At 44.1% G+C, this 24,265-nt stretch overlaps 1 protein-coding gene across 1 annotated transcript; it reads left to right on the plus strand.

Moving 5' to 3' along the window:
* The first annotated feature begins 2,796 nt into the window (after positions 1-2,796).
* Positions 2,797-16,756, plus strand: Rit1 (Ras like without CAAX 1). Its single transcript, XM_055625546.1, has 6 exons — positions 2,797-2,959; positions 3,279-3,422; positions 3,559-3,615; positions 11,478-11,551; positions 11,759-11,950; positions 14,246-16,756. The coding sequence occupies exons 2-6, from the start codon at positions 3,317-3,319 to the stop codon at positions 14,474-14,476; spliced, it is 660 nt and encodes a 219-aa protein (XP_055481521.1). The 5' UTR covers positions 2,797-2,959; positions 3,279-3,316; the 3' UTR covers positions 14,477-16,756.
* Positions 16,757-24,265: the final 7,509 nt, after the last annotated feature.

A 24,265-nucleotide genomic window follows, 5' to 3' on the forward strand; every position in this document is an offset into this window, starting at 1 on the left:
CTGGACTCACTATAAACCAGGCTGGCTTCAAGCCCACAGAGAGCTGCCTCCCAAGTGCTGGGATTAAAGATTTAGTTTATGTATGAGTGCTTTGTCTGCATGCATGCCTGCCAGAATTGGTCATCAGATCACATTACATAGATGGTTGCAACTCAGGACCTCTGGAAGTGCAGGTTTTAACCACAGTCCCACCTAACTCTTTCTTAAATTTGAAGAGCATGGATGCCGAGTGCAGGGCCTGCCTGGGGTACATGTTCCAGGATAGCCAGGGCTAGGAAGAAACCCTATCTCAAAAGGAGAGGGGGTGGCTGGAAAGATAGCAATAGGACTGGCTGCTCTTCCAGAGGTCTTTAATTCAATTCCCAGCAACCACATGGTAGTTCACAACTATCTGTAATGGAACTGGATTCCTTCTGGTGTGTGTGAAGATAGGCTACTCATATATGTAAAAAAGATGGACTCCTAAAAAAAGAAGTACTTTGATATAGCATTTCTCAGTTACTATTCTATTGCTATGAAGAGACACCTTGACCAAGGCAACTTTTTTTTTCCCCATAAAGCATTTAATTGGGGGTTTGCTTACAGGTTTAGAGTGTTAGTCCTTGATCCTCACAACTGGAAACAGACATGATGCTGGTGCAGAAGCCTATAGCTATTAATCCTTCCCAAACTGTTCTGTAACTGGGGACCAGGCATTCAAACATGAAACTACTGGAACTAAGCTCACACTGCCACCTGCTGAGGCTAGCTTTAAACCTGCCTTGTTTTATGGAGTAGCTTGTAGGATAAGTGTTTTGACATCCACCAAGTTCTTCACAAGTTGCAGCAGAGCATAACAGTTATACAAGAACACAGGAGCTAGAGGACAAGGGATTTTCAATTTGTGGACAGCCTGGGCTACATGAGACCCTCAAAACGATATAAGTGAACTTGGAAGACTGAGTCAGGATTACTATGGGTTTTGAGTTCAGCTTTAATTATCTGTTCTCCCTCCTGATCTTCCCTCAGCACTGGTATGCTGAGACAGAAAGGTCAGGAGCCTACATCCTCGTTCCAACAGAAAAGGGAAGTGGAGATTGCAAGAATAATGCAGGAAAGCTGCATTGTTGTGTGCAGGGTAAAGATAGTGCCCAGTTATTTTTGACTGGGTCTCATTGGGTAGCCTTTACTAGTTTAGAACTCACAAGAGGCCTGCTTTGAGTTTTGAGACAGCCCTAACCCTAATTCACATGTACTTCTGTTTACTTGATTTTTCTTTGTGTAGCCCTGGCTGGCCAAAAACTGCTTTTCAAAAAATGTATTTATTTTGTGTGTATGTTTGCCTGCATGAACAAATGTGCACCACCCCATGCCTTCAAGAGGTCAGAAGTGGGTGGTTGGATGCTCTGAAACTGGAGTTATGGATAGTAGTGAGCCACAGAATAGGTGCTAGAAAACAATTCCAGTCTATACAGAAGCAACAAGTGCTTTAATTTCTGATAATCTCCCTAAAGCTCTTCTTGAAATTTTTTTTTTAGATTTATTTATGTGTATGAGTGCTCTGGTTTCATGCACACCAGAAGAGGGAATCAGATTGCATCATAGGTGGTTGTGTGCTGGGAATTGAACTCAGAACCTCTTGAAGAGCAGCCAATGCCGCTTTTAAAACAGGGTCTCAGGCCTGGAGAGATGGCTCAGAGGTTAAGAGCACTGGCTGCTCTTCCAGATGTACTAAGTTCAATTCCCAGTGACCACATGGTCTCATATAACCATCTAGAATGAGATCTGGTACCATCTTCTGGCTTGCAGGCATATATGCAGGCAGAACATTGTATACATAATAAATCTTAAAAACAAAACAAAACAACAACAAAAAAAACGGTATGTAGCCAAGGCTGATCCTTTAACTGCAGGTTACCAACCCTTCCCAGGTGCTGGACATGTACCATCATCATATTTGGCTTGTATCTGTCTTAATATTTGGAGGGAGCCTGTGTTTGTTTTCTAGGCAGGATTTTTCTGTGTAACCTTGGCTGTCCTGGACTCGCTTTGTAGACCATGCTGGCCTCTAACTCTCAGAGATCTGCCTGCCTCTGCCTCCTCGGACCCTGGAATTACAGGTGTGCGCCACCGCGCCTGGCCTATCTTAGTATTTTTTAACTGCAGAACTCCAACTAGAGTAACTGGGTGCTGTGAACATCTGGTCTTGGTTTCAAGAGCTGTAGAATGACAGCTGTTTTGGAAAATGAAGCGCCATTGTGTAGCAAAACCAAACCTATCAGGCTGGAGAGATGGCTCAGAGGTTAAGAGCAATGTCGGTTTTTATAAAAGTCCTGAGTTCAATTCCCAGCAACCACATGGTGGCTCATAACCACACGCTAGTGAGATCTGGTGCCCTCTTCTGGTGTGCAGGCAGAACACAATAAATAATAAATAGGTAAATCTTAAAACACACACATACAAGCAACATATCTATCGTAATGAAATCCTGTGGTTTGGTAAAATTAAGGGATTGTGGATTTGTTGGGCAATACACCTAGTGACAAATTTTTTTTTAAAACCCCACTGGCAGCAAATAGTCATAAATTACTCACTTTAAAAGTCTGCTTCGCGCCAGGCAATAGCGGCGCCACGTCTCAGGAGTTCGAGGCCAGCCCGCTCTAAAAAGCGAGTCCAGGACAGCCAGAGCTACACAGAGAAGCCCTGTCACGACAAAAACAACAAAAAAGTTTCTGCTTCGGTTAATGGATACCCATTCCTGTACGCGCTAGCCTCGAAATACAGTACGTGAGCAGAGGGCTTTGCGAGTCCGAGCTAGGCCTGGGGCGGAGCGGAGTCTCTGTCAGCTGTGGGGGCGGGGCCTCAGGGTCGTGCCCGCCCACCGGCGCCATCTTCCTGGACCCGGGCGGGGCGCTGGGCTGCGGGGCGCAGCTCGGGAGGGCACGCCGGCTGTAGCCGGGGCTCGGGACTCGGTTCAGAGGTACTGACACAGGTGGACGGGGCCGCGGGTGGGGTGGCGGAGGCCGGCCACGGGGAGGACCTGGCCGTGCCAGGCAGCCTGCAGCACAGCCAGCTCCTTCCTACTGGCGTGCTGCCTCAATCTGAAGAGAAGTCCAAGTTCTTTATTTTTCTGCAAAAGCAAGTGTGGAACTCTGTGATATGTATTAGGACTAACGGGGTAGAAGAGGACGTAGGTTTCTTAGTGTTCCGCAATGAGCAGGGTAGGCCACGGTGTTTGGGGAGGCTGGGGCTCCTAGACCTGTCTCCATCCTTGACTGAATGTTTTGTGCCTTCTCTAGGAGGCCTTTCCCAGGGGCCAGGACTGCTCAAGAGGACAATGGATTCTGGAGCTCGCCCAGTTGGTAGCAGCTGTAGCAGTCCTGCGGCACTTTCACGGGAATACAAACTAGTGATGCTGGGTGCCGGTGGTGTTGGAAAGAGTGGTAGGTAACCTTTTCCATTTACCAGAAAAGTTTGAGAAGCAATACCCAGACCAGATGGGTCACTGGCTCTTGTGCAAAGTTGATAGTTAAAATACTTAAGTGGTCACCATCATGAGTTCCATTTCTTGTTTTGAAGCCATGACAATGCAGTTCATCAGCCATCGATTCCCAGAAGATCATGACCCCACCATTGGTAAGTTTATATTTCCAGATACATCCTGTAAAAGTATCTTAATAGATTTGAAGTTTAAAAAACAGTATTTATATCCTAAGCCTTTTGTGTGTATGTAGTTCATACTTAGAAATGAGAACAAACAGTTGAATATTATTTTACTTTAGACTTCATATATTTAGTCTTTGGGTTACGTTGAGCATTAATAGACAAACTGTCTTTTTTTTATGGATATGTACTGTATTGCTAGATTAAAGGAAAAGCTTAAGGGCTACTCAATGAAATCTTTTCTTGCTATCACTTCTAAGGGTCTGACATGAGACTAACCCTGAAGTATGAGTCAGCTGGTTTGAACTTCCACAAAAGGAAGCAGAAAAACAAGTAGAGCCAGCCTACTGACCTCTGAGAACCAGCCTTCCACTAGGAGCTTTCATCTATTTCCTTATCCCACAGCTCATTGTATATAGAAATGTCTTCTCCTACGTCTTTGTAATCTTTGGCTGTCAAATGTTGGTAGAATGCCAGTAGAGTAAATCAGTCTTTTTTTGACACTGGGCATTCATTGAACCTGACACTTAAAACCGAAGGGCTCTACTGCTGAGCTGTATCCCCAGCCTTGTTTTGTGTTATTTGTTTTAGTGTTTTTGTTTTTCTTTGATAAAAGGTTAAAGCCCAAGCTAGCCTTGAAGATATAGCACTCCTTTCGCCTTAGTCTGGGATTAGAGGCATGAGCCACCATGCCCACCCAGGTCTGTGACTTGTGGGTTGTACTGTTGTTATTATTAACTGCTGTCTTCTATAGAAAACATTACTCATTCCTAAGTCATAAGGAAGCAGTTTTGATTCTAATTGCTTATATAAAAGAAAAGTAGGGCTGAGGAGGGGACAAAGCTCTGTCGGTAGCAGGGAGTGATGGCACGTATCTGTAATCCCAGCATTTGGGAAGCAAAGGCAGGAGGAATTTAAATTCATCACCAGTCTGAGTTACGTAAAGATTGGCCCAGAATGCATAGGAAGATCCTCTGCCAAAGCACCCAAAGTCTGCCGGACTGCGGCTATGGTCATTTTATTTAGCATATGTATCTGTGGGTTTGGGCAAAATGAGAACACTTCTTCTTTTTTGGTGAACTATATGGGAGTTATTTCTTTGTGTTAGGGATCAAGCCTAGCACCTCACACAGGCTAAAGTACATGCTGTACCACCCAGCTGCAGCCTAGCTCGGCTATATCAATGTTAGAACATTGTGTCAGCGATTCATACTGTGTACACTAACTCTAACTAAGATCAATTCAGGGATTAGGGTCATTTACTTAATTCTAGGCAATAGCTCCAGGACCCTCACTCATGGCTCACAGTGCAGAGCCCAAATTCATAGTTGTCTCACCTTCGGTGATGCTTCCCTAGAGGGAAACTGTGCAGGTGGCCAGGCAGGTCAGTATTTACCCTCTGCCTGCAGGATGAGTGTTTGTCATCCCTGCCCTTCTGCACTGCTGGCTCTTGGGTGTGGGAAGACTGGCCCACAGTTTACCACACCCACCTAGTTATTCTGCTCTTGTTTATGGTGAAAGCTAGCCACACCTAGAGATTGGCTGGAAAATGTCACATGTTCACCACAGTTGGGCTGGGATCCCAGGCCTTGAGCTCAGTCGGCAGGGTCTAGTGGCCCATGTCCTAACTTCTGTCCTTGGTAGAAGGGTAGATATGTTCCTGTACCTCCTTTATTCTCTCCCAGACCGGCTTTAGAACTAACAAAATAGGCAAAATTTTCTTTGGTTATATCCATGGTACCTGTTTTGCTCTGTGATATAATCCTGACCAACTGCTCAGATCTCATCTGTACTTTATTTACAGGCACCACGATAGTCTTTTATTTTAACATAGTAGCTAACATTCAGTGTAGTGATGTTTACTCTCCACCATATGGTTTGAGATGTGAGCTGTGAAAACTATAGTAAGAAACTGGGATGGATCTATGGATTGGCCACTGAAGAAGGCCATATGACCCTGGGACTTACTCTAGTGGAAGATTTAAAGCTCCGAGGCTGAGGAACATCTGATAACTCTTAAAGAAGAAGGAAATCCAACTTTTCCCAGGTCTCTTTCATTGAAAACCTGCTTATATAACTTTAGCATCCCTGGTAAAGGTCCTTATTCCAAAAGCCTGGTGACCTGAATTTCTGCAAAACCCTTGCAAAGCTGGAAGGAGAAACCTGACTCCACAAAGTTGTCTTCTTGATCTCTCTGCACACACTGTGGCACATATGGGCACATGTGCGCACACACACAGTCATGCATGTACGCAGTGATATAAGTAACCTTTAAATTAATAAAATAAAAACCAACAGAACTCCAGAAGCAAGCCTTTTTTTTTTTCTTTTTCTTTTTTTATAAGTGACATTAAATTCTGTTTGACCACAGTGCTTGGGGTTGAACCCAGGACATTGGCATGGAAAACAAGCATTCCACTATCAAGCTACATCCCCAGCTTTCTTATTTTCATTTTCAATGTAAAACTCATACTTTTTCTTCCCTAAGAAAGTTTCATTCGTTTGTCTGCGTTGTTGTGGATTGACTTTAAGGCCTTATGCATAGTCTGCAAATACTCACTGCACGTCTGAATCCACTGCCCCAGAAACTGCCTTTTTTTTTTTTTTTTTTTTTTTTAAGATTTACTTATGTATACAGTGTTCTGCCTGCTCGGACACCTGCACACCAGAACAGGGCACCAGATTTCATTGTAGATGGTTGTGAGTCACCATGTGGTTGCTGGAATTGAACTCAGGAGCTCTGGAAGAACAGCCAGTGCTCTTAACCTCTGAGACATAAACTGCCTTTTTTTGAAGATTTATTTTCATCTTATGGGTATGGGTGCTTGCCTGTATGTCTGTCTGCATCACAGTGTGCCTGGTGCTTGCAAAGGAAAGGCACTGGATCCCCTGGAACTGGAGTTAGAGAAAGCTGTGAGCCAGACCCAGCTCATCTGCATGAGCTCCAAATCAGTACTCTTTTTACCTACTTGTACTGCTCTCTGACAAGTAACACATGCTCATGTGTCTTGAGCACCATGGGTGGCTCACACTATATAAGGACAAAACAAAAATACAGCTACAAAAGTAAGTATATGTGTATACTTACGTATAACCACATATGTGTGTGTGAATGAAATTAAAATTTAATGTTGGTCTTAACCACTAAGTTGATTTTTAAACTTATCCTAACAGATTGTGGCCTCTATTCAAGAAACATTGATTAAATAAGCTTCTTTATCTCTGAAAAAGAGTCAGAAGCAGAGATTGATTTTTTTTTTTTTTTTTTTTAATGTTAGAGACCAGCGATATGGCTTAGATGGTAAAGACACCTATCACCAAGTGTGCCTTGAGTTTGGTAGCAGTAACTCACATGGTAGAAAGAGAAAACAAGTTCCTTTAAGTTCTTCTCTCATATCCTTAGCCATGCTTTGTCATGGACTGGCTGGTTTGCTCAGCAGGCTGCTGTCAAGCTAATAACTTGAGTCCTATTCTTGAGTCTTACATGGTAGAAAGAGGTTCAACTCTGAACTCCACATGCACTGTGTGGCATGTGTGTGCCCATATGTACACACAACTGTTGGCCTTGAGTTTTTTTTTTTTTAACAAACCTACTTTATTTAGTGTTATTAAACACTTCTATCTCCCTTTCAACCTCCCAACACGAGGCAGGAGGGAAAGAAGGTTAATGGGGACAGGGGCGGAGTTCTCTCTGCTACTTCCCACTAGGTAGGGTCATAGGATTCTTTTGGGGGCAATACCAGTATCAGTCATCCCGAAATCCAGAAGTCCAGGTAACCAGCAAATCAGCAAACAGCAAATGTAGCAGCAGGACAAACCAGCAGCAAGCCGTCCTCCTTCTCAGCAATTGTGCCTTCTGTCTCTGGCTGTCATGTTTATACCCCTCAGAGTCCTCAGAACTCAACTAATTCCACCTGGCAAAGACCACACTCCACACAAGAACCTTAACAGATGTGGACACACTAAAATCCCCAACGTGAAATTTTAATAAAAACATGGTTACATATCATAAACCAAAACATCTACAACACACAACCAATTAAACAATGTAATGAATTTTAAAATACTAAAAGGAAATATCTTGGGATGTATGTGGCTGGCTTTTTTATTTGGTTTTGGTTTTGGTTTTGAAACAGGGTTTCTTTGTGTAGTTCTGACTGTCCTGGCACTCAACTTTGTAGATTAGGCTGGCCTTGAACTCAGAGATCCTCCTGCCTCTGCCTCCTGTGTGCTGGAATTAAAGTCATTTGCTACCATGCATAGCAGTGGCTTTTAAATAATGAAAATATTGAGTGGGTCTTTTTTACTCTTTTACTTTTCTGTATTTTACAAGATTAGTACAGTGATCTACATAAAAAAAGTCAGGTGTGATAGCATGCCCCTGTAGTCCCAGAACTTGCAGGTCTGAGGCAGTAGGATCTATTGGAACCAAAGTTCAAGGCCAGCTGGACAACAGAGACTTCGTTTCTTTCTGTTTTGTGGTTCGGTGTTTTTAGGGTGGGAGCTGAGTCAGGGTCTCTTGTAGCTCAGGCTGGCCTTGTACCTGAGGATGACTTTGAAGTCTTGATTCTGCTCCCCCACTTCTCACGTCCTAGGATTATAGGTATATACAGTTCTATCTAACTTCTAAATTGTGTGGCACATATCTGCTAAGGAAGGCTGTTTGTGAATTCAAGTGCTAGAGTTGCTTCTTTTAGGCCCTGTCTCAAAAATAAAATGTATCTGGGCCTGAGGCTACCTGCCTGGAATGTTTCTTGGGCTGCTGAGGTAGGAGGGTTGCAAGTTTAGGAATCATCTCTGTTCTACAGCCTGAGCTCAAGACTAGCCTGATTGACTGAATGTGACCTCTCATGAGTAAATAGAGCCTGGCATAGTGGCTCAACCCGTAAGCCTGGCACTTAGGAGGCAAAAGCAAGAGGGTTGCCACAAATTAAAGGCCAGATAGGGCCACAGTGTGACACCCTGCACAAATCAACATAAAGTAAGAAGGAGCTGTCTGCGTTGCTCAGTGGCAGGGCACTCGTCTGACAGAGGCCTCAGGTTCTGTCTTCAGTATGTTGAGAAGAAAAAGTATCAGAAGACAGAGGCAGGCAGATCTCTGTGAGTTTGAGGCCAGCCTGGTCTACAAAGTCCAGGACAGCCAAGGCTACACAGCAAAACTCTGTCTTGAAAAACCATAATAATAATAACAACAATAAACAAACAAACAGATAAAAGGCTAATCCTAAAATGTTGAATGTTCTTCACATGGCATTCAGTGATGGAGGCAGGGTTCATCCCAGGACTCAGCATGTGCCTCAGTCCTCCTTTTCACCTCAGCCCAGAGTGTGGGGTGAAAGGTTTGAGTCCCCATACCTGCATACTTTTCTTTTTTTTTTTTTTTTTTTAAAGACTTATTTTTATTTTATGCATATGAGTGTTTTGGCTAAAAGTGTACTATGTTTGTTTTTGATACCACTGAGGTCAGAAGAGGGCATCACATCCCTGAAACTGGAGTTACAGATGGTTGTGAGCTGCCACGCTGGTGCTGGGAACTGAATCTGGGATGCTGCAAGAACAGTTAGTATGCTACGTACAGTGAAGCATCCCTACCCCTACAAGTTTCCTAGTTCCTAAAAATGTCCTAACCCCTTCATTGCCAAACCAAGTTCTTTTCTGCATGTTACTCTTAGCTGCAGAACAATACTGTGGATTACACTCAAGGTCTTAGGCATGCAGTGCAAGCATGCCATATCTTAGCCCTTTAAATTTTGTTAAAATCAATACCTTGCTGACCTTTTTTTCCCTGTAAAATGGAAATAATTCTTTATTGGATTATTGTGACTATTCAGTTACTTAGTGTATAAAATTTACTTAGCCTAACGTCTTACATGTACTTTAATAAATGACAGTTGGAACTAAGGGTGTGTAGCAGTCCTTATGCCCGGCTCTGTGTGTCGACGTGTGTGCAGTGGCACAGGTGAAAATCAAAGGAAAGCTGGGTGTTAGTGTGCGTACCCTTAATCCCCGCACTCAGGAGACAGAGGCAGGTGGATTGAGATGAGGTCAAGGCCAGCCTGCTTTACAAAGGGAGCCCAGGACAGCCAGGGCTACACAGAGAAACCCTGACTCAGAAAACTAAAAAAAAATCAAAGGAAACTTTGCGGGTTCTGTCCTATCATATGGTTATGTGGGTTCTAGGGATCTAACTCAGAGCAGTCTCCTCTGGCCATCTCCTCTGGCCCCTGCCTTGATATTTTAAAAGAAATTCTTTCAGAATCCTTGTGGTTTGAATAAGAATGACCCCAAAGACTCATTTATTTGAATGCTTAGTCACCAGGGAATAGAACTGTTTGAAAGTATGAGATCCTTTTTCTTTTACTTTTTTGTTTTTTGTACATTGGTGTTTTGTTTGTGTGTATGTCTATGTGAGCGTGTCAGAAGCCCCTTAGCTGTAGTGACAGACAGTTGTAGGTTGCTGGGAATTGAACCTAGGTCCTCTGGAAGAGCAACCATTGCTCTTAACCACTGAACCATCTCTCCAGCTTGAAAGTATTAGAAAGAGTAGGAATTAGCATCAGGTTGTAGCTCTCAGCTACTGCTCTAATGCCATGCGAGCTGCCATGCTCCCGACTGTGATGGTGGAGACTGTAAGCAAGTCCCAATTAAATGCTTTCTTTCAGGAGAGTTGCCTTGGTCATGGTGTCTCTTCACAGCAATAACACAGTGACAAAGACAATTCTTTCTTTTTTTTCTCATTCTTTCTTTTCTTCTTTCTTTCCTTCTTTCTTTCTTGTTTTTAAGACAGCATCTCCCTCTGTAGCCCTAGCTGATGCAGAACTCATTATATAGGCAAAGTTGGGCTTGAATTCACAGAGATCTTCCTGCCTCTGCTTCTCAAATGACCTTGGTTCACTTTTAGGTTAGATTTATAGCTGCGAATAAGATACATGATCACCCATGAACAAAGAGAAACTCTAGCCTATATATTTTGATGAAGTTAGTAGAATCCTGAGAAAATTAGGCACATAAAAACAATATGGGGCCCAATGAGATGGCTCAATGGATAAATGCACTTACCCTGCTAAACTAGTGACCTGATTTCCATCCCAAGAAGGTGTATAAAGGTGTAAGGAAAGAGCAGACTCTACATAGTTCTCATACACACACACACACACACACACACACACACACACACACACATCAATATATAATAAAATTTTAAAAAGAACTGTTGGTCTGGGAAGTGAAAGCATTTGCTGTACAAACCAGAAGCGGGTTCATTTCAGATCTCCAGAACCCACGTATCTGGCTTACATGTAATTCCACCGCCAAAGTCAAAGGCAGAGGCTCCAGTAAGCAAGCTACCTAGGGAGACCCAATACCACTGGGCTCCATACCTGTGTGTCCACACACACTTGAGCACTTCCGTGTGTGCACACCATACACATGAAAACAAGCACAGAACGAAATTGGATAGGGCCTGGGAATATAGCTCAGTAGCAGAAGAGTTGCCTAATATTTGAACCTCTGGAATCAAGGTCTGTCTCTACCAAAACAGACAAACAAACAAGCAAAAATAAATAGATAAAATAGAAATTGGTTGGGACCAACTCTTTTCTATGACAAGTTTTAAGAGTACTGCATGTGTGGGTTGTTTTTTTTTGGGGGGGAGGTTGTACTTGTTTTCAAGTCAGGGCTTCTCCATGTAGCCCTGGTCATCCTGGAACTCTCTCTGTGGGCTGGCCTTGATCTTCCTCCCTGTACTTCCTGAGCCCCCTGCGCTGGGAGTAAAGGCATGTGCCACCACCGCGCAGCTGTGTGTTGTTATAATAGACCTTTCTTCCCTCCTGTAGAAGATGCTTATAAGATCCGGATCCGCATTGATGATGAGCCTGCCAATCTGGACATTCTGGACACAGCTGGACAGGTACTAACCCAGAACTGTGTGAGGAGAATGTGTCCTCTAGGAAAGGGGGGCAGACTTGTGCGGACAGTATCACTAGTTTGTCTCTCTTAATTTTTCATGCTGTGCCTCAGGATAGCAGGTAATTGAAGTGCTGTTTCTTTACTCTGAAGTAGTCAGTGTGGAGGTCTAAGTTGCAGCAATGCATTATGTACCTTTGCTTCCCTCTAGGCAGAGTTTACAGCCATGCGGGATCAGTATATGAGGGCAGGAGAAGGATTTATCATCTGTTACTCTATCACGGATCGTCGAAGTTTCCATGAAGTTCGGGAGTTTAAACAACTGATTTATCGAGTTCGACGCACTGATGACACACCTGTGGTTCTTGTGGGAAACAAGTCTGACTTGAAGCAGCTGAGGCAGGTGGGAAGAAAACGTCTGTAGTATTGGGGGTCGTCATTTTGTTTCTTAGTTTGCAGGTTGCTTGGCCTTGACATAGAGAATGGAAATTATCCTCTCCTTAGGCTTGGAAATGTCCCTCTATCTATTAATTTCCTTTTATTATAGGTAAAGTCTAGATTTTGAAAATTAGTGCACAGGATTTTAGACAGGTGATAAGCTCTCTGTGGCATGCACCTATAACCTCAGCACTGAAGAGGCTAGGCAGGAGGATTATCATATATCTGAGGCTAGCCTGCGCTATGCAGACCCTGGCTCAGCCAGCTAGCAGATGGCAATAGAATATTCATTAAGTAAATCTTCAGAAATGATGTTGGATATGGTTTAGTGGTACAGCTCCTGCCTAGCATACACAGGGTCCTGGGTTCAATCCCCAGTAATACCAAATAACATTTTAAAAATTAATAAAAGTGAGCCGGGCATGGTGATGCATGCCCTTAGTCCCAGAGCTGGGGAGACAGAGGCAGGTAGATCTCTGAGTTCCAGGACAGCCAGGGGTTTTACACAGAGAAACGCTGTCTTAAAAAATAAAACAAAACAATAATAATACTAAGAATAAAGCTAGAGCTATTGAGAACTCTTAGATATTAAAGCACTTAATTTGTCTTATAAACCCATTGGCCTAAATTCGATCCCTAAAATCCACATGAAGGTAAAAAGAGAACTAATTTCACAGACTTGTCCACTGACCTTCACACATGTGCATGAGGGCTTCACAGAATAAACTGTATACACATCAAAATAAGAACATTAATTAAGACCTCAGGGCGGAGAGCTAACTAAACAGTTAAGAGCAGTAGCTGCTCTTACAGAGAACTCTTGCTCCATTCCCATGGTATGGCTCAGAATTGTCTGTACCACCAGTTCCATGGGATCTGATATCTCTGTCCTCCATGGACACCAGGCACACACATGATACACAGACAAACATGAAGGCGAATCATCCATACACATAAAATAATAATTAAAAATATTCTTAAAAAAACTAAGGTAAACTTGAGAAAGCAGTGTTCATATTGCTGCAGGAAGAACTGGCTCATATTTTGTGATGTGCTTCTTGATGGTGGTTAGTCTTTTAAGAGTTTATATAGAAGAAACTCACCGCCTGGCCACGGCAGAGTAGAAAACAAGAAGCCACTTACTGTGCCTCCTGTTGGCTTCTAATAGGTCTGTGTTATAGTTGGAGCTGACGTCTTTCTTCCCTTATGCTTTCCTTTCTTAAAAGCCGTAGTAAGAGGAAAACTATCATCATCAATATTCATATTTACTTGATATCTGTTCCAAAAAGTGATCTTGGAAGGGCTGGGGTCTCAGAGCAGTCAGTAATGTGCCTGTGAGTTCTTAGGTCTGAACTCAGTTGTGTTTTAAAGCCAGGCTTGGTGGTGTGTGCTTATAATTCCAACGCTGGGGAAATGGGAGCACGAGATCCCTGGGGTTTGTTGACCAGCCTACTTGGCCAGTGACAGACCTTGTCTCAGAAAAGAAAAAAGGCAGCCTGTGGGGTAGTTCAGTTGGTAGAGTGTCTGTCTGCGCAGGAAGCTGAGTGTGGTGGTATATAAGGCCAGCCTGGTCTACAAAACAAGCTTCTGGACAGCCAGGGCGGCACAGGGAAACCCTGTCCTGAAAAAACAATTAAAAAAAAAATAAAAACAAAAACAGGCCTGGAGAGATGGCTCAGAGATTAAGAACACTGGTTGCTCTTCCAAAGGTCCTGAGTTCAATTCCCAGCAACCACATGGTGGCTTACAACCATCTATAGTAAGATCTGATGTCCTTTTGGTGTGTATGGCAGAACACTGTAGAGACAATAAATAAATCTTAAAAAAAAAAAAAAAAGAATGTACACACCAAAGTCTTGTTTAAAACAAAACAAAACAAAACAAAACAAAACAAAACAAAACAAAAACAACTACCCAGGAACCCCTAGGCTGTATCCCTACCCCTGCATAAAGCCAAGCCCGTGGTGCATACCTGCAACTCCATTGCTATGGAGGGAGGCAGGTGTCTTATAAGCTCTGAGGTATGCTTGGCTAGCCTGAGATGTAGGCTACGCTGGAAGAAAAATCTTGAAAATACACCAGCAATAGAGTTGCGTAGTGTGAAGGTCTGTGCCTCAGTCACACGGGCCTGCATGCTCTGCTGCGACCCGCAGCCTGCAGGAGCCGCCCTGCTCAGGAAGCCAGTCCCCTTACTGTTTTGGACAGTCGTAACTGCCGCCTGCTGTGCACTCTACATTTTCTCATGTTTGTGCCTTTGAAGGTCTCCAAAGAAGAGGGATTGTCTCTGGCTCGAGAATTCAGTTGTCCCTTTTTTGAGACCTCTGCCGCATATCGTTACTACATTGATGACGTTTTCCACGCGCTTGTACGGGAGATACGTAAGAAAGAAAAGGAGTTAGTATTGGCCATGGAAAAAAAGTCTAAACCCAAAAGCAGTGTGTGGAAGAGGCTGAAGTCACCATTCCGGAAGAAGAAAGACTCGGTAACTTGAGGGAGGTGTGACGTGTCTGCTGTGAACTGCAGCGCTACTCGAAGCAGTCCAGTCACCTGCAATCATGAGCATGCTGTTTGCTCACTCCTGCTATGATGGTTATTCTACATGTCACTGGGGAGGGGCATGCCCACTAGGAGTTTTCAATGATTCACTGTCGAAGCCCTTTCTTAGTTGACTCTCACTCATTAGCCCACCAGGGCACTGTCTGCTCCTTAATGGTCACATTAGAATTTGGTCTGCTGTTGTTTGGTTATGTTGCTGATGTAAATTAATTCATGTAAATTGTTTATACCAAGGAGCATATATGTACTGTGTGCACTTGACTAAGTTTACAAAAGGAACTTTGTGTTTATATTCTCCCCACCTCCCCTCAACTTGAGCTTTCTGGTACTGTCTGACGGGAGGACCTCTGCCTTGTTTACCCACACTCTACATCCTGGAGACAGAGCAAAAACTGAATAGGAAACTAGTGCTAAAGAGAATGGTGCTAAAGGTAAGTAGGTGTCTGCAGAGTGGGCTCCTGGTGTGGATAATGGAGTGATGTGGTTTAGGGAGAGCCTGCCATATTCTTACAGAAGAAGACACGGCTGGAAACACACAGGTCCGAAGAGTGTCTACAATGCACCTTAGAATTGCAGGTCTGACCCAAAGGCACTCAGGTTGTGAAAAGAGACAGAAGCAGAACACAGAATGAAGGTTCCTCCCTGAACATACTTGACTCTTCCTTCAGTGTCTTGCCTTTCTTTGCCTTCAAAGGTTGTCACTTTTTGAACTGCTTCTGGATCTGGAACCATTGCTGGATCCACTGGATCCTTATTTAAATCCTTTGTTGGGCTAGGCATGGTGGCTCACTGCTGTGATCCCAGTATTTCTAAGGCTGAAGCAGGAGGACTACGTGAGTCCGAGGCTACCCTGGGTTATAGAAAGAGAGTCTGTCTCAGAAAAACAAAACCAAAAATAAATAAAGAGCAAACTCTTAGGACTGCTATATCACGTGCCTTGTCCAGGTTTCTTTTTCCTCTGAAGAGTCTGGCCTGGCCAGATGGTTTTGTGTTCTCTTCACCTCAGCAGCCTCAGGGCTTGGAGGTTTGTGGTGTTCTGCTTTGTGGACCAGTCTTGCAGCTTTAATACTCACATATGTGAGTTGGTTTCATAAAAGATTCCCTCAGAGTTGTCACAGCTAAGCCTCAGAGACTGCCACTTTGCTTCCCTCTGTGCTCGAGAAACAGCTTTAACTTAGCAGTGAGCTAGCTGTATGTCTTGGGGTCAGGATTATCTTGCTGTTTGAATGTGCTGTGCAGGGCACGTTCAGGAGACTCATGATCTCTGTAGGGAGCTCTGACTCCAAGGTCAGGTGCTGTAGGCAGCATCTCTTCAAAGCTCAGCTTCCTGCTCCACATTGTCAAAGGAATGGCAGATCTGGACCCAGACCCCGTGAGGAGCCTCTGCTGAGACTTAAAAGTCCTCTATAGTTGCCTTCTGACAATCGGTAACATTTGCTACTTTACAAATTATGTTTTAATACTCAAGCCATCAAAAAATGAAAGACCCAAATTCAAGTCTGTGCAAAAGCAAAGCCATAGCACTTTGGAGAAGCAAAAAAGTAGAGACAAAATACAGTGCCAGTCTCTTTGAACAGTGTCTTGCCTGGATAAAGACTTTCAGACTAAATGCCTTCACTGCTTATTACTCACACAGTGTCTTCAAGGAATTGACAGCTTCAGCCACTCAAGACTGTCAAGGCCACAGAAGACATTACCAGGAAGAAAGGCCTGTAAAACAGGGAATTTGATTTGTACAAGGAAAGCAGCAGACAGTGCTTTTAAGGCTATCCCTGTCAGACAGTGAGCGGATCCAGGATAAGCCAGTCCCTTTCGCATTGAGAATTGTGTTCATGGTGCTGGTAGCTACAGGAGTGTAGTGTGTGTGAGCCAGGGTGCCTCCTCAGCGGTCATGGAGTGTTGCCAACTTACAAGCTTTGGGTCATCAGTATTGTCTAACCTGAAGACATAAAAATCAAATATTCCCTGGAATTCTGAAGAGAAGATTCTGTCACTAAGTTGCAAGGTGCTGGAAGCACTTGTGTTGAAGTCAGAGGAGTCACTGCAAGCTTCAGAAGCGAGCCTCTAGAATCAGCTGTTTATAACTGGTAGGGAGACGTGTTTTCATTCTGGCATATTAGCAGATCACTGCGTCCTGCCTGGGAAGAAGGTCTTCACTGGTACACTTGTATATGAAGGTAGTGTGTGCAGCACAATACAAAATTGTTAAACAATGCGTTGGATTTTCTTTTCTTTTTTTAACTCTAAGTGAGTAGAAACTATGTCTTTTTCAAGTTTACTTATTAACATGGTGAATGCATTCAAATTTTTTTTGTTTGTTTTTATATTTTATTTGTGAGGGTGAGCACATGTGTCATGGTACATGTGGGAATGTTAGAAAACACCTGTGGGAGCTGATTCAAGGACCTGGTTGCCTGGGATTGATCTCAGGGCTCACCTACAGGGAAGCAGACCCTCTGGCTAGTGTGACAGTGTCTTGAAACCTGAGAGATGGCATCCAGGCAAAGGTCGGAGGCTCTGAAGGAGGGTTTTAGGGATCTGTTGCCACCTCTATTCTGAGCAGCAGGTTGCCCAGTGCTTGGAGAAGGTCTTCCAGTCTTTTTCAGCAGCTGAGGCAGTTGGAACAGGAGAGGGCAGTTCCTTCTACTGACTCAATTGGATATCTTGTCTGAAGAACAGAACAGCATCATGGAAGATCACTGAAAAGCTCATGTCCATGGAGGATGACAAGCTGCTCTTTACCCCCAAGATCCTGAGCTGGAACAGCTAGTGCAGCCTGTCATTGACAGTGCCTATTAGGACTTCATGGGGGCCTTTCCAGGTCCCCCAAGTCAGAATTCACATCCTAACTTCCTTTGGGGTCCTAGCCAAGAAACTAGCTTCAGCCAAAATACTTTAACAGCTTTCCCCTAGAGCAGTTCCACAGTCCAGTGAGGTGGGTAAAAGTGGGTGGAGGCAAGCCATGCCCTCTAACCTGATGATACACTATCTTCCTAGCATTGGTAGGGTACAGGCAAGAGGATCAGAAGTTCCATCATAATCTTCCCTACATAATGAGTTCAAGGCCAGCCTAGATTACAAAAATAGAGATAACGGAAGAAGCAAATTGAAGAGACTCTGCACTTAACCTGAATTTTTATTTTTATGTAAGTTTTGGCAAACACCCATTGCACAATTTGTAGTGTTAGAACTTTTCCACTTCAAGTTTTTAAAAAGATTTATTTGTTTTTATGTGTTTATTTATATGCCTCTTAGTTTACACGCACCACAGCTATGCCTGGTGCCTAAGGAAGCCAAAGGGCATCAGCTTCTCTGGAGGTGGGATTACAGGGAACTGAGTCACCCTGCTGTGGCTGATGGGAACTGAACCTGGGTCCTGAAGATCAGAGCAGTCATGCTCTTAACCACTGAGCCTTCTCTCCAGCCCCTTTCATCTGAATCTTAGAGAGAACAACGCATGTGCTGGAAAGATGCCTCCATGGTTAAGAGTTCATAGACTGCTCTTTCAGAACACCCAAGTTAGTTCCAGCACTCCAAACTGACTGTCACACGTGCTCAGCAGTGCCTCTGGCCTCTGTGGGTGCCTGTACTCACACTCAGGTACCACACACAATTAAAAGTAATAAATATTTTTAAAAGAATTATACATAGGAATTTTTATTTTACATATTTCTCTCCCCACCCTTGGGACAGCGTCTTGCTGTGTAGGCCTCGCAAGGTCCTATTATGTAGCCTGGGCTGGCTTCTAATTTAGCAGTCTCCCTTATCTTCCCAAGGTTGGTACTGCCACTTCCAGCATACATAATTTTTTAACTTTAAGGAGTCCTTATCAATTTTGACAATCACTTTGCTTTAAAAGGTAGGTCAAGACTGAAAATATTGGGTGTTATTAGTGTTCAACTTGAAGTTAAGATTTAAAAAATTTTCCCTGGCAAGGCGTGGTGGCACTCACCTTTAATCCCAGCACTCAGGGACGAAGAAGCAGGCAGATCACTGTGAGTTCAAGGCCAGCCTGGTCTACAAAGCAAGTCCAGAACAGCCAAGGCTACAAAGAAACCCTGTCTCAAAAGACCAAAAAATAGTACAATTAAAAATTAAAAAATTTCCCTGAATTTCATTTAAGTGGCATAACCATAAGGGAAGTCATTCAAAATATTTGTTTTTATTAAAGAGTATCCACTCTGACCTCTAAATCTCTGAATGCTCTCACAGAACAAATTAATTTTATTTCCACATAGCTCTGAAAGGAAGCCTCCTCAGCAGAGAGGCCTTGCAGCTTCCAAGGGAGGGGCTCCCTAACCCCAGCTGAGCTGAGGAGTTCAGGAGCCTCAGCACCCCCCCTTTTTTTTCTCTCTTGAAAAAGATTTATTAGGAGGACAAATCCAGGAGAGCTTTGTAGTTGCTAGGTTCCCGTGTCTCAGGATATCCTTCCTTTGGGACACTGTCCCACATCAGAGCTTCGTGATTCCCAGGCTTAAGAGTTATGAGTTTCCTGGATACCTTCCCATCTGAGCAGGAAGGCCAACACCTACTATGCAAGAGTCTCTGAATTTCATAAGGCCAGGCATAGTGGCGAATGCCTGTGTTTTTCTTAATAGGCAATAGAGACAGGATCAGAATTCAAGATCACTGTCCGCTATATAGTGAGTTTGAGGCCAGCCTGAGCAATATGAGACCCAGTAAACAAACAAATATGGGCCTGGTGATATACAGTCCAAACACTTGGAATCAGAAATCCAAGGCCAGGGCTGGAGAGATGACCCAGCAGTTAAGAGAACTGACTGCTTTTCCAGAGGACCTGAGTTCAATTCCCAGCACTGACATGGCAGGTCACAATTGTCTGTAACTCCAAGATCTGACACTCTCACATAGACAAACACTCAGACAAACCACCAATGCACATAAAATAAAAATAAACTATTAAAAAAAAGTTCAAGGCCATCCTGGCCAAACTTAGATCAGTATTTAAAAAAAACTTTTTTTTTTATATATATTAAAGAGTAAGTACATACATAGGACGAGGGTCAGGCCTGGCACTGCAAAATAAGGACATGAAAAATAACTTTGATGCCATGACAGAGCTCAAGTGGGGAATCAGGGATCTACAAAAGCCATGAAATTGCTTTCTTTTGGGGGAGATGGTAGTGGTAATTCAAGACAGTGTTTCTCTGTGTAGCCCTGGCTGTCCTAGAACTCTCTGTAGACCAGGCTGGCCTCAAACTCACAGAGATCCATTCGCCTGTTCCCTAAGTGCTGGGATTAAAGGTGTGTGCCACTACCAACACTGGGTAAAAAAAAAATCTCCTAATATGAAGGAAATCACCAGGCAGAGTGAGACAAAAAGGTCTTAATGTTTAAGTTGTTCTGAAATTGCTGATCAAGTTTTAAAATGAGTTGGCTTTGAGACAAAATTATTGGAATAGTTTAGTTTTGTCTAGTAATCACTTTAAAAAAAAAGTTGAGTGTGTACATTCCTCAGCACATGTGATCAGATCCTGGAGTCATGCCGTTTTCTGAACAAAAGCTGCTGTGGTGGGGACGCGCTCTGCTTCCTGCCCTTCCTGGAGCTGCACATTGCTGGTTAGTGCAGTATATCCAGAGCCAGAACACATTTAGTTAGCACCCGAACACCTCCCACCAGATAGGCTTCCTCTGCCCTGGCAGACGTGTGTGTAGGTGAGGGAGCAGTGGGGACACATGTCTGTAGAAACGAACACCCAAGCTGTGTGTGTGCTCTCAGCTGCACCTCTGCTGGCTGGAAGGTGCCACAGCCACCACAGCTGAAGTTACGTCGGGGACTGGGAAGAACACGAGGACCTAAGCTTAATTTCTAAAACTCACATTTACCTAAACATAGACGTGGTGACTCCTACTTAATGCTAGTGCTGATGAGGCAGAGACAACTAACCTAGCTGACTTGGAGAGCCTTAGGCCATGAGAGACCCTGTCCGGAAAGACAAGGTGGGTAGGTAAGACAGCCTGGATGGTACTCAAGGCTGACCCGTGGACTCCTTGCTCAGACAAACACGCACACACAAAAAGAAGCACTTCAGCATTCTCAGCAGACTCTGGCCATTCCTTCTCTTTGCTAGAGGAGAATATGGGAGTCAATACCAATCGCCACAGAACCCCAAACAGCTCCAGACCCAGTGTTGCGTGGCGGAGGCACTAAGAGTTGGATCCACGCAGTTCACATAAAATTCTCTACCGCTGAGTCATGGCCCTTGCTCGCAATGTTTGCTCCTTTTTGTTGCTTTAGTGTTGGGGATCTCACAGGTGCCAGGCCTGTACTCTACTACTGAGCTCTGTGCCTAGCCCAAACTTCTTTTGAAACTTGGGACTTAGAATGAGGGAGAAAATATGAAATCTTATTATGTTTGCTTTGAAACAGCTTCTGGGACAATATTCTATCCATTGCCTTCCTGCCTTTATTGAGCCCCTGTTGCATGCAGGTGTTGAAACTAGGAATTTAACATGGATTAGAAGGGTACACATAGTTCTCAAAGCTTGCTTCAGTGCTGTGGAGTGCAAACTTCTGAAGTACAAAATATGAGAGATTTGGATCCATCATTAGAGAGTGTCAGGAGAGGGAGAGAGAAAGGTGAGACTGCCAACTGTCAGCCACTGAAGCGGTCTCTAAACAATAGGGTGGAAAATTGTCTGAGAACACTCAGAAGTGAAGCTAAGTCATGAAAGCACTCAGGGTCTGTTACTACAGTTGTCTGAGGACATTCTTGAGGACACTGGCATGGAGAGTCTGAGTACAATCTCATTTGCATTTATTAATTAATTCCCATTAGGTTTTTTTTTAATTACCCTTATTTATTCATTTATTTCAGCGATTCAAGGCCATGGTACACATGTAGCAGTCAGGAGACAACTTGTGGGAGTCGGTTCTCTTCCACCATGTGGGTTCCAGAGACTGAGCTCAGCCTTCAGGCTGGGCAGCACGCACCTTTACCCACTGAGCCTCCATTAGGTTTTTTGTACCTTACCCTCCACAAACAGCGATGGCTGAAAATACACAGGGATGGCTCAGTAGTAAAAGGCACTCTCTGCCAGGCCTGAGAACTTGAGTTTGGTTTCTATCACATGGGAGGAAGAACCAGCTCCCTGGGGCTGAAGAGATGGGAAAGGGGTTAGGAGCACTGGCTACTCTTTCAGAGGAACCAAATTCAGCATCCAGGATCCACATTGAAGTTCACAATCCTCTGTGACTTCAGTTCCAGGGGATCCAGGGCTTCTTCAGGCACTGCACAGAGTGCACAGAGAACACACACAGACAAAATACACATATACATAACCGAAGAACTAACTTTCAAAAGTTCTCCACTAAGTGCCTCATGTGTATGTTGGCACGTGCATTCTCTGTGAGTTTGAGGCCAGCCTGGTCTACAAATCAAGTCCAGGACAGCCAAGGCTACACAGAAAGACCCTGTCTTGAAAAACCAAAGGGAAAAAAAAGTTAATTAACAAAACTGGAACTGGGTGAATCTGCTGCAGGTGAGCTGCGCGAGCTGGAGCGGCCTACTAGCCTCCCTTGACTGTGGTTTCCTCATACGTTGCACAGGGATGACAACACCTACCTGTGACAGGGCTGCAAATAAGGGTTAAGTCAACGTTATAAGTATTTGTGCTCAAAATATGAATAGTACCTATTCATATTCGCCCTGTGTTAGTCAGTTATTTTCCGTCATTGTTAAAAAGAGCTGCCAGGCCATGGTGCAGAAGTTCGAAACAGCAGCAGTCAACGAGCACACAGGTGCAAAGCGGAGGCCAGCTTTGTTGCGTGAGACCCTGTCTCTAAAAGAAAGTAGGAAAGAAAAAGGGTGTGTAGGGGGGAGCTGTTTACATGTATGACACCACTGTTCTTGAAGCATTTGAAGAGGACCACAGCTCCAGAAAGCCAAGGACACGGGGTGTGGGGACTTTCCTAGGCTAGAAATTCCTTCCTGAGGCTTTGTGAGGAGTTGACAAGGAAAGTACTTTAGAGAAGAAAAGAGGTCCAGGAGGAAATGGGGTTGTGTCCTGTGATCATGTATGACCATCCCATACACAGTCCCTCTCCAGCACCTCTGTGTCCTTCTCCACGGACCTGACTTCTCCAAGAATTGATAATTGGATATCCAACTCCAGGGCATTCCTTCAGCCATGATGACCCATCCTCTCTGTCAGTAATTGATTCAGAAATCCATATGACAGGTGTTGGACCAGCTCAGAGCTATGGAGGAAAACTGACAGAAGCCTGGAAGAAATTCTATATGATGCTACCTTGTTTTGGGGGAGGAGAAATCATGATGCTTTGGGCTGGTTGGTGGGTTTTCTGAGGTGGGTCTCATTTCTTGTTCCATAGCTCAGGCTAACTAAAAGCTTACAGCAGCCTCTACTTTTGCCTCCCAATGCTAAGACTACAGCACATTTGGCTTATTTGCTTTTAAGATTAAAAGAGAGACCTGGCAGGCAATACACACCTTTAATTACAACACTTGGTAAGCCAAATATCACCTTGGGCTACATTGAAGCCAGCCTAGACTTCATGAGAACCAGTGCTGTGCAGCAGTTTCCTTTAGATTAAAACATTCCACCTTGTAGGAAAGCTCTTTAAAACAGAAAGTAAAGTACTCAAAATAGCTTCAGGAAGTTCCTGAAGCTGACCAGATGCACTGGGCCTCCCTCTAAAGTGTAAACAATAAAACCTGCGGAGAGTTACTTTCTGACCAGACCAGCACCAAAACCAACAGAACTGCCTGCATGAGACTCAAACCATTTGAGCCATCTGCAAAGGACACTCTCTAACCTGTTAAACTGCCAGGCACTATGTTCCTGGTTCCTGGCTTTTAAGAGCTGTCACCTATGCTGGGCTGGGCTTTGATGATGAAACTGTCTTTCAGTCATTTCTGCTCCTGTTAGTTACCCCTCACCAATATCCCTGTAAGTGACCCCAGTGAAACTCTTTGGTCCACCAAGCCGACTTGGTGGTGTCATGGCAGGCTCCTTATCTGGGGTAAGCAGATTGTATGTTGTGTATCTCCCTGGAAGCCTGTCACACACCCAGTCTTTTTAATTTATTATATTTTATGTGATTGAATGTCAAGTGTATGAGAAATGGATTTCCTCTCATTCTGTAGCCCAGGCTAGCTGAGAGCTCACAGAATTCCCTGCCTTTGTCTCTCAAGTGTATGTCTATGCATCATGAGTGCCTAGTAGCCATACTGGTCAGAAGAGGATGTTGGACCCCCTGACACTGGGTTACGGATAGTTGTGAACCACCAGGTTGGTTCTGGGAACTGAATCTGGACCCTCAGACAGTAACAGCTGGACAGCTGGTCTTAATGGCTAACCTGTCTCCCCAGCCCCAACATACAGTCCTTAAAAAAATATTAGTTGTCATGATGATGCACACCTTTAATTCCAGTACTCGGGAGGCAGAGGCAGGAGGCTTTCTATGAGCTGGACATCAGCCTGTTCTACATAGTGAGTTCCAAGACAGCAACCAGGGCTATACAGTGAAACCTTTTCTTTAAAAAAAAGGGTGTGTGTGTGATTTTGTCCAGCTGTAATTTCAGGATTCAGGAAGCTGAGGTAGAAGGATCACCACAGACCAGCCTGGAATATAGAATAAGACCCTGTCTTTTTTTTTTTTTTTCCCGAGACAGGGTTTCTCTGTATAGCCTTGGCTGTCCTGAACTCACTTTGTAGACCAGCCTGACCTTGAACTCACAGC

Source organism: Psammomys obesus, unplaced genomic scaffold, assembly GCF_907164565.1.
Source record: "Psammomys obesus unplaced genomic scaffold, mPsaObe1.curated_primary_1811, whole genome shotgun sequence".
Lineage (NCBI taxonomy): Eukaryota > Metazoa > Chordata > Mammalia > Rodentia > Muridae > Psammomys > Psammomys obesus.

Coding starts and splice junctions, on each gene's coding strand:
- Rit1 (XM_055625546.1), top strand. CDS start 3,317: ATGGATTCTGGAGCTCGCCCAGTTGGTAGCAGCTGTAGCAGTCCTGCG. Junction 11,552..11,758: donor TTCTGGACACAGCTGGACAG/GTACTAACCCAG, acceptor GCTTCCCTCTAG/GCAGAGTTTACAGCCATGCG. Junction 11,951..14,245: donor ACTTGAAGCAGCTGAGGCAG/GTGGGAAGAAAA, acceptor GTGCCTTTGAAG/GTCTCCAAAGAAGAGGGATT.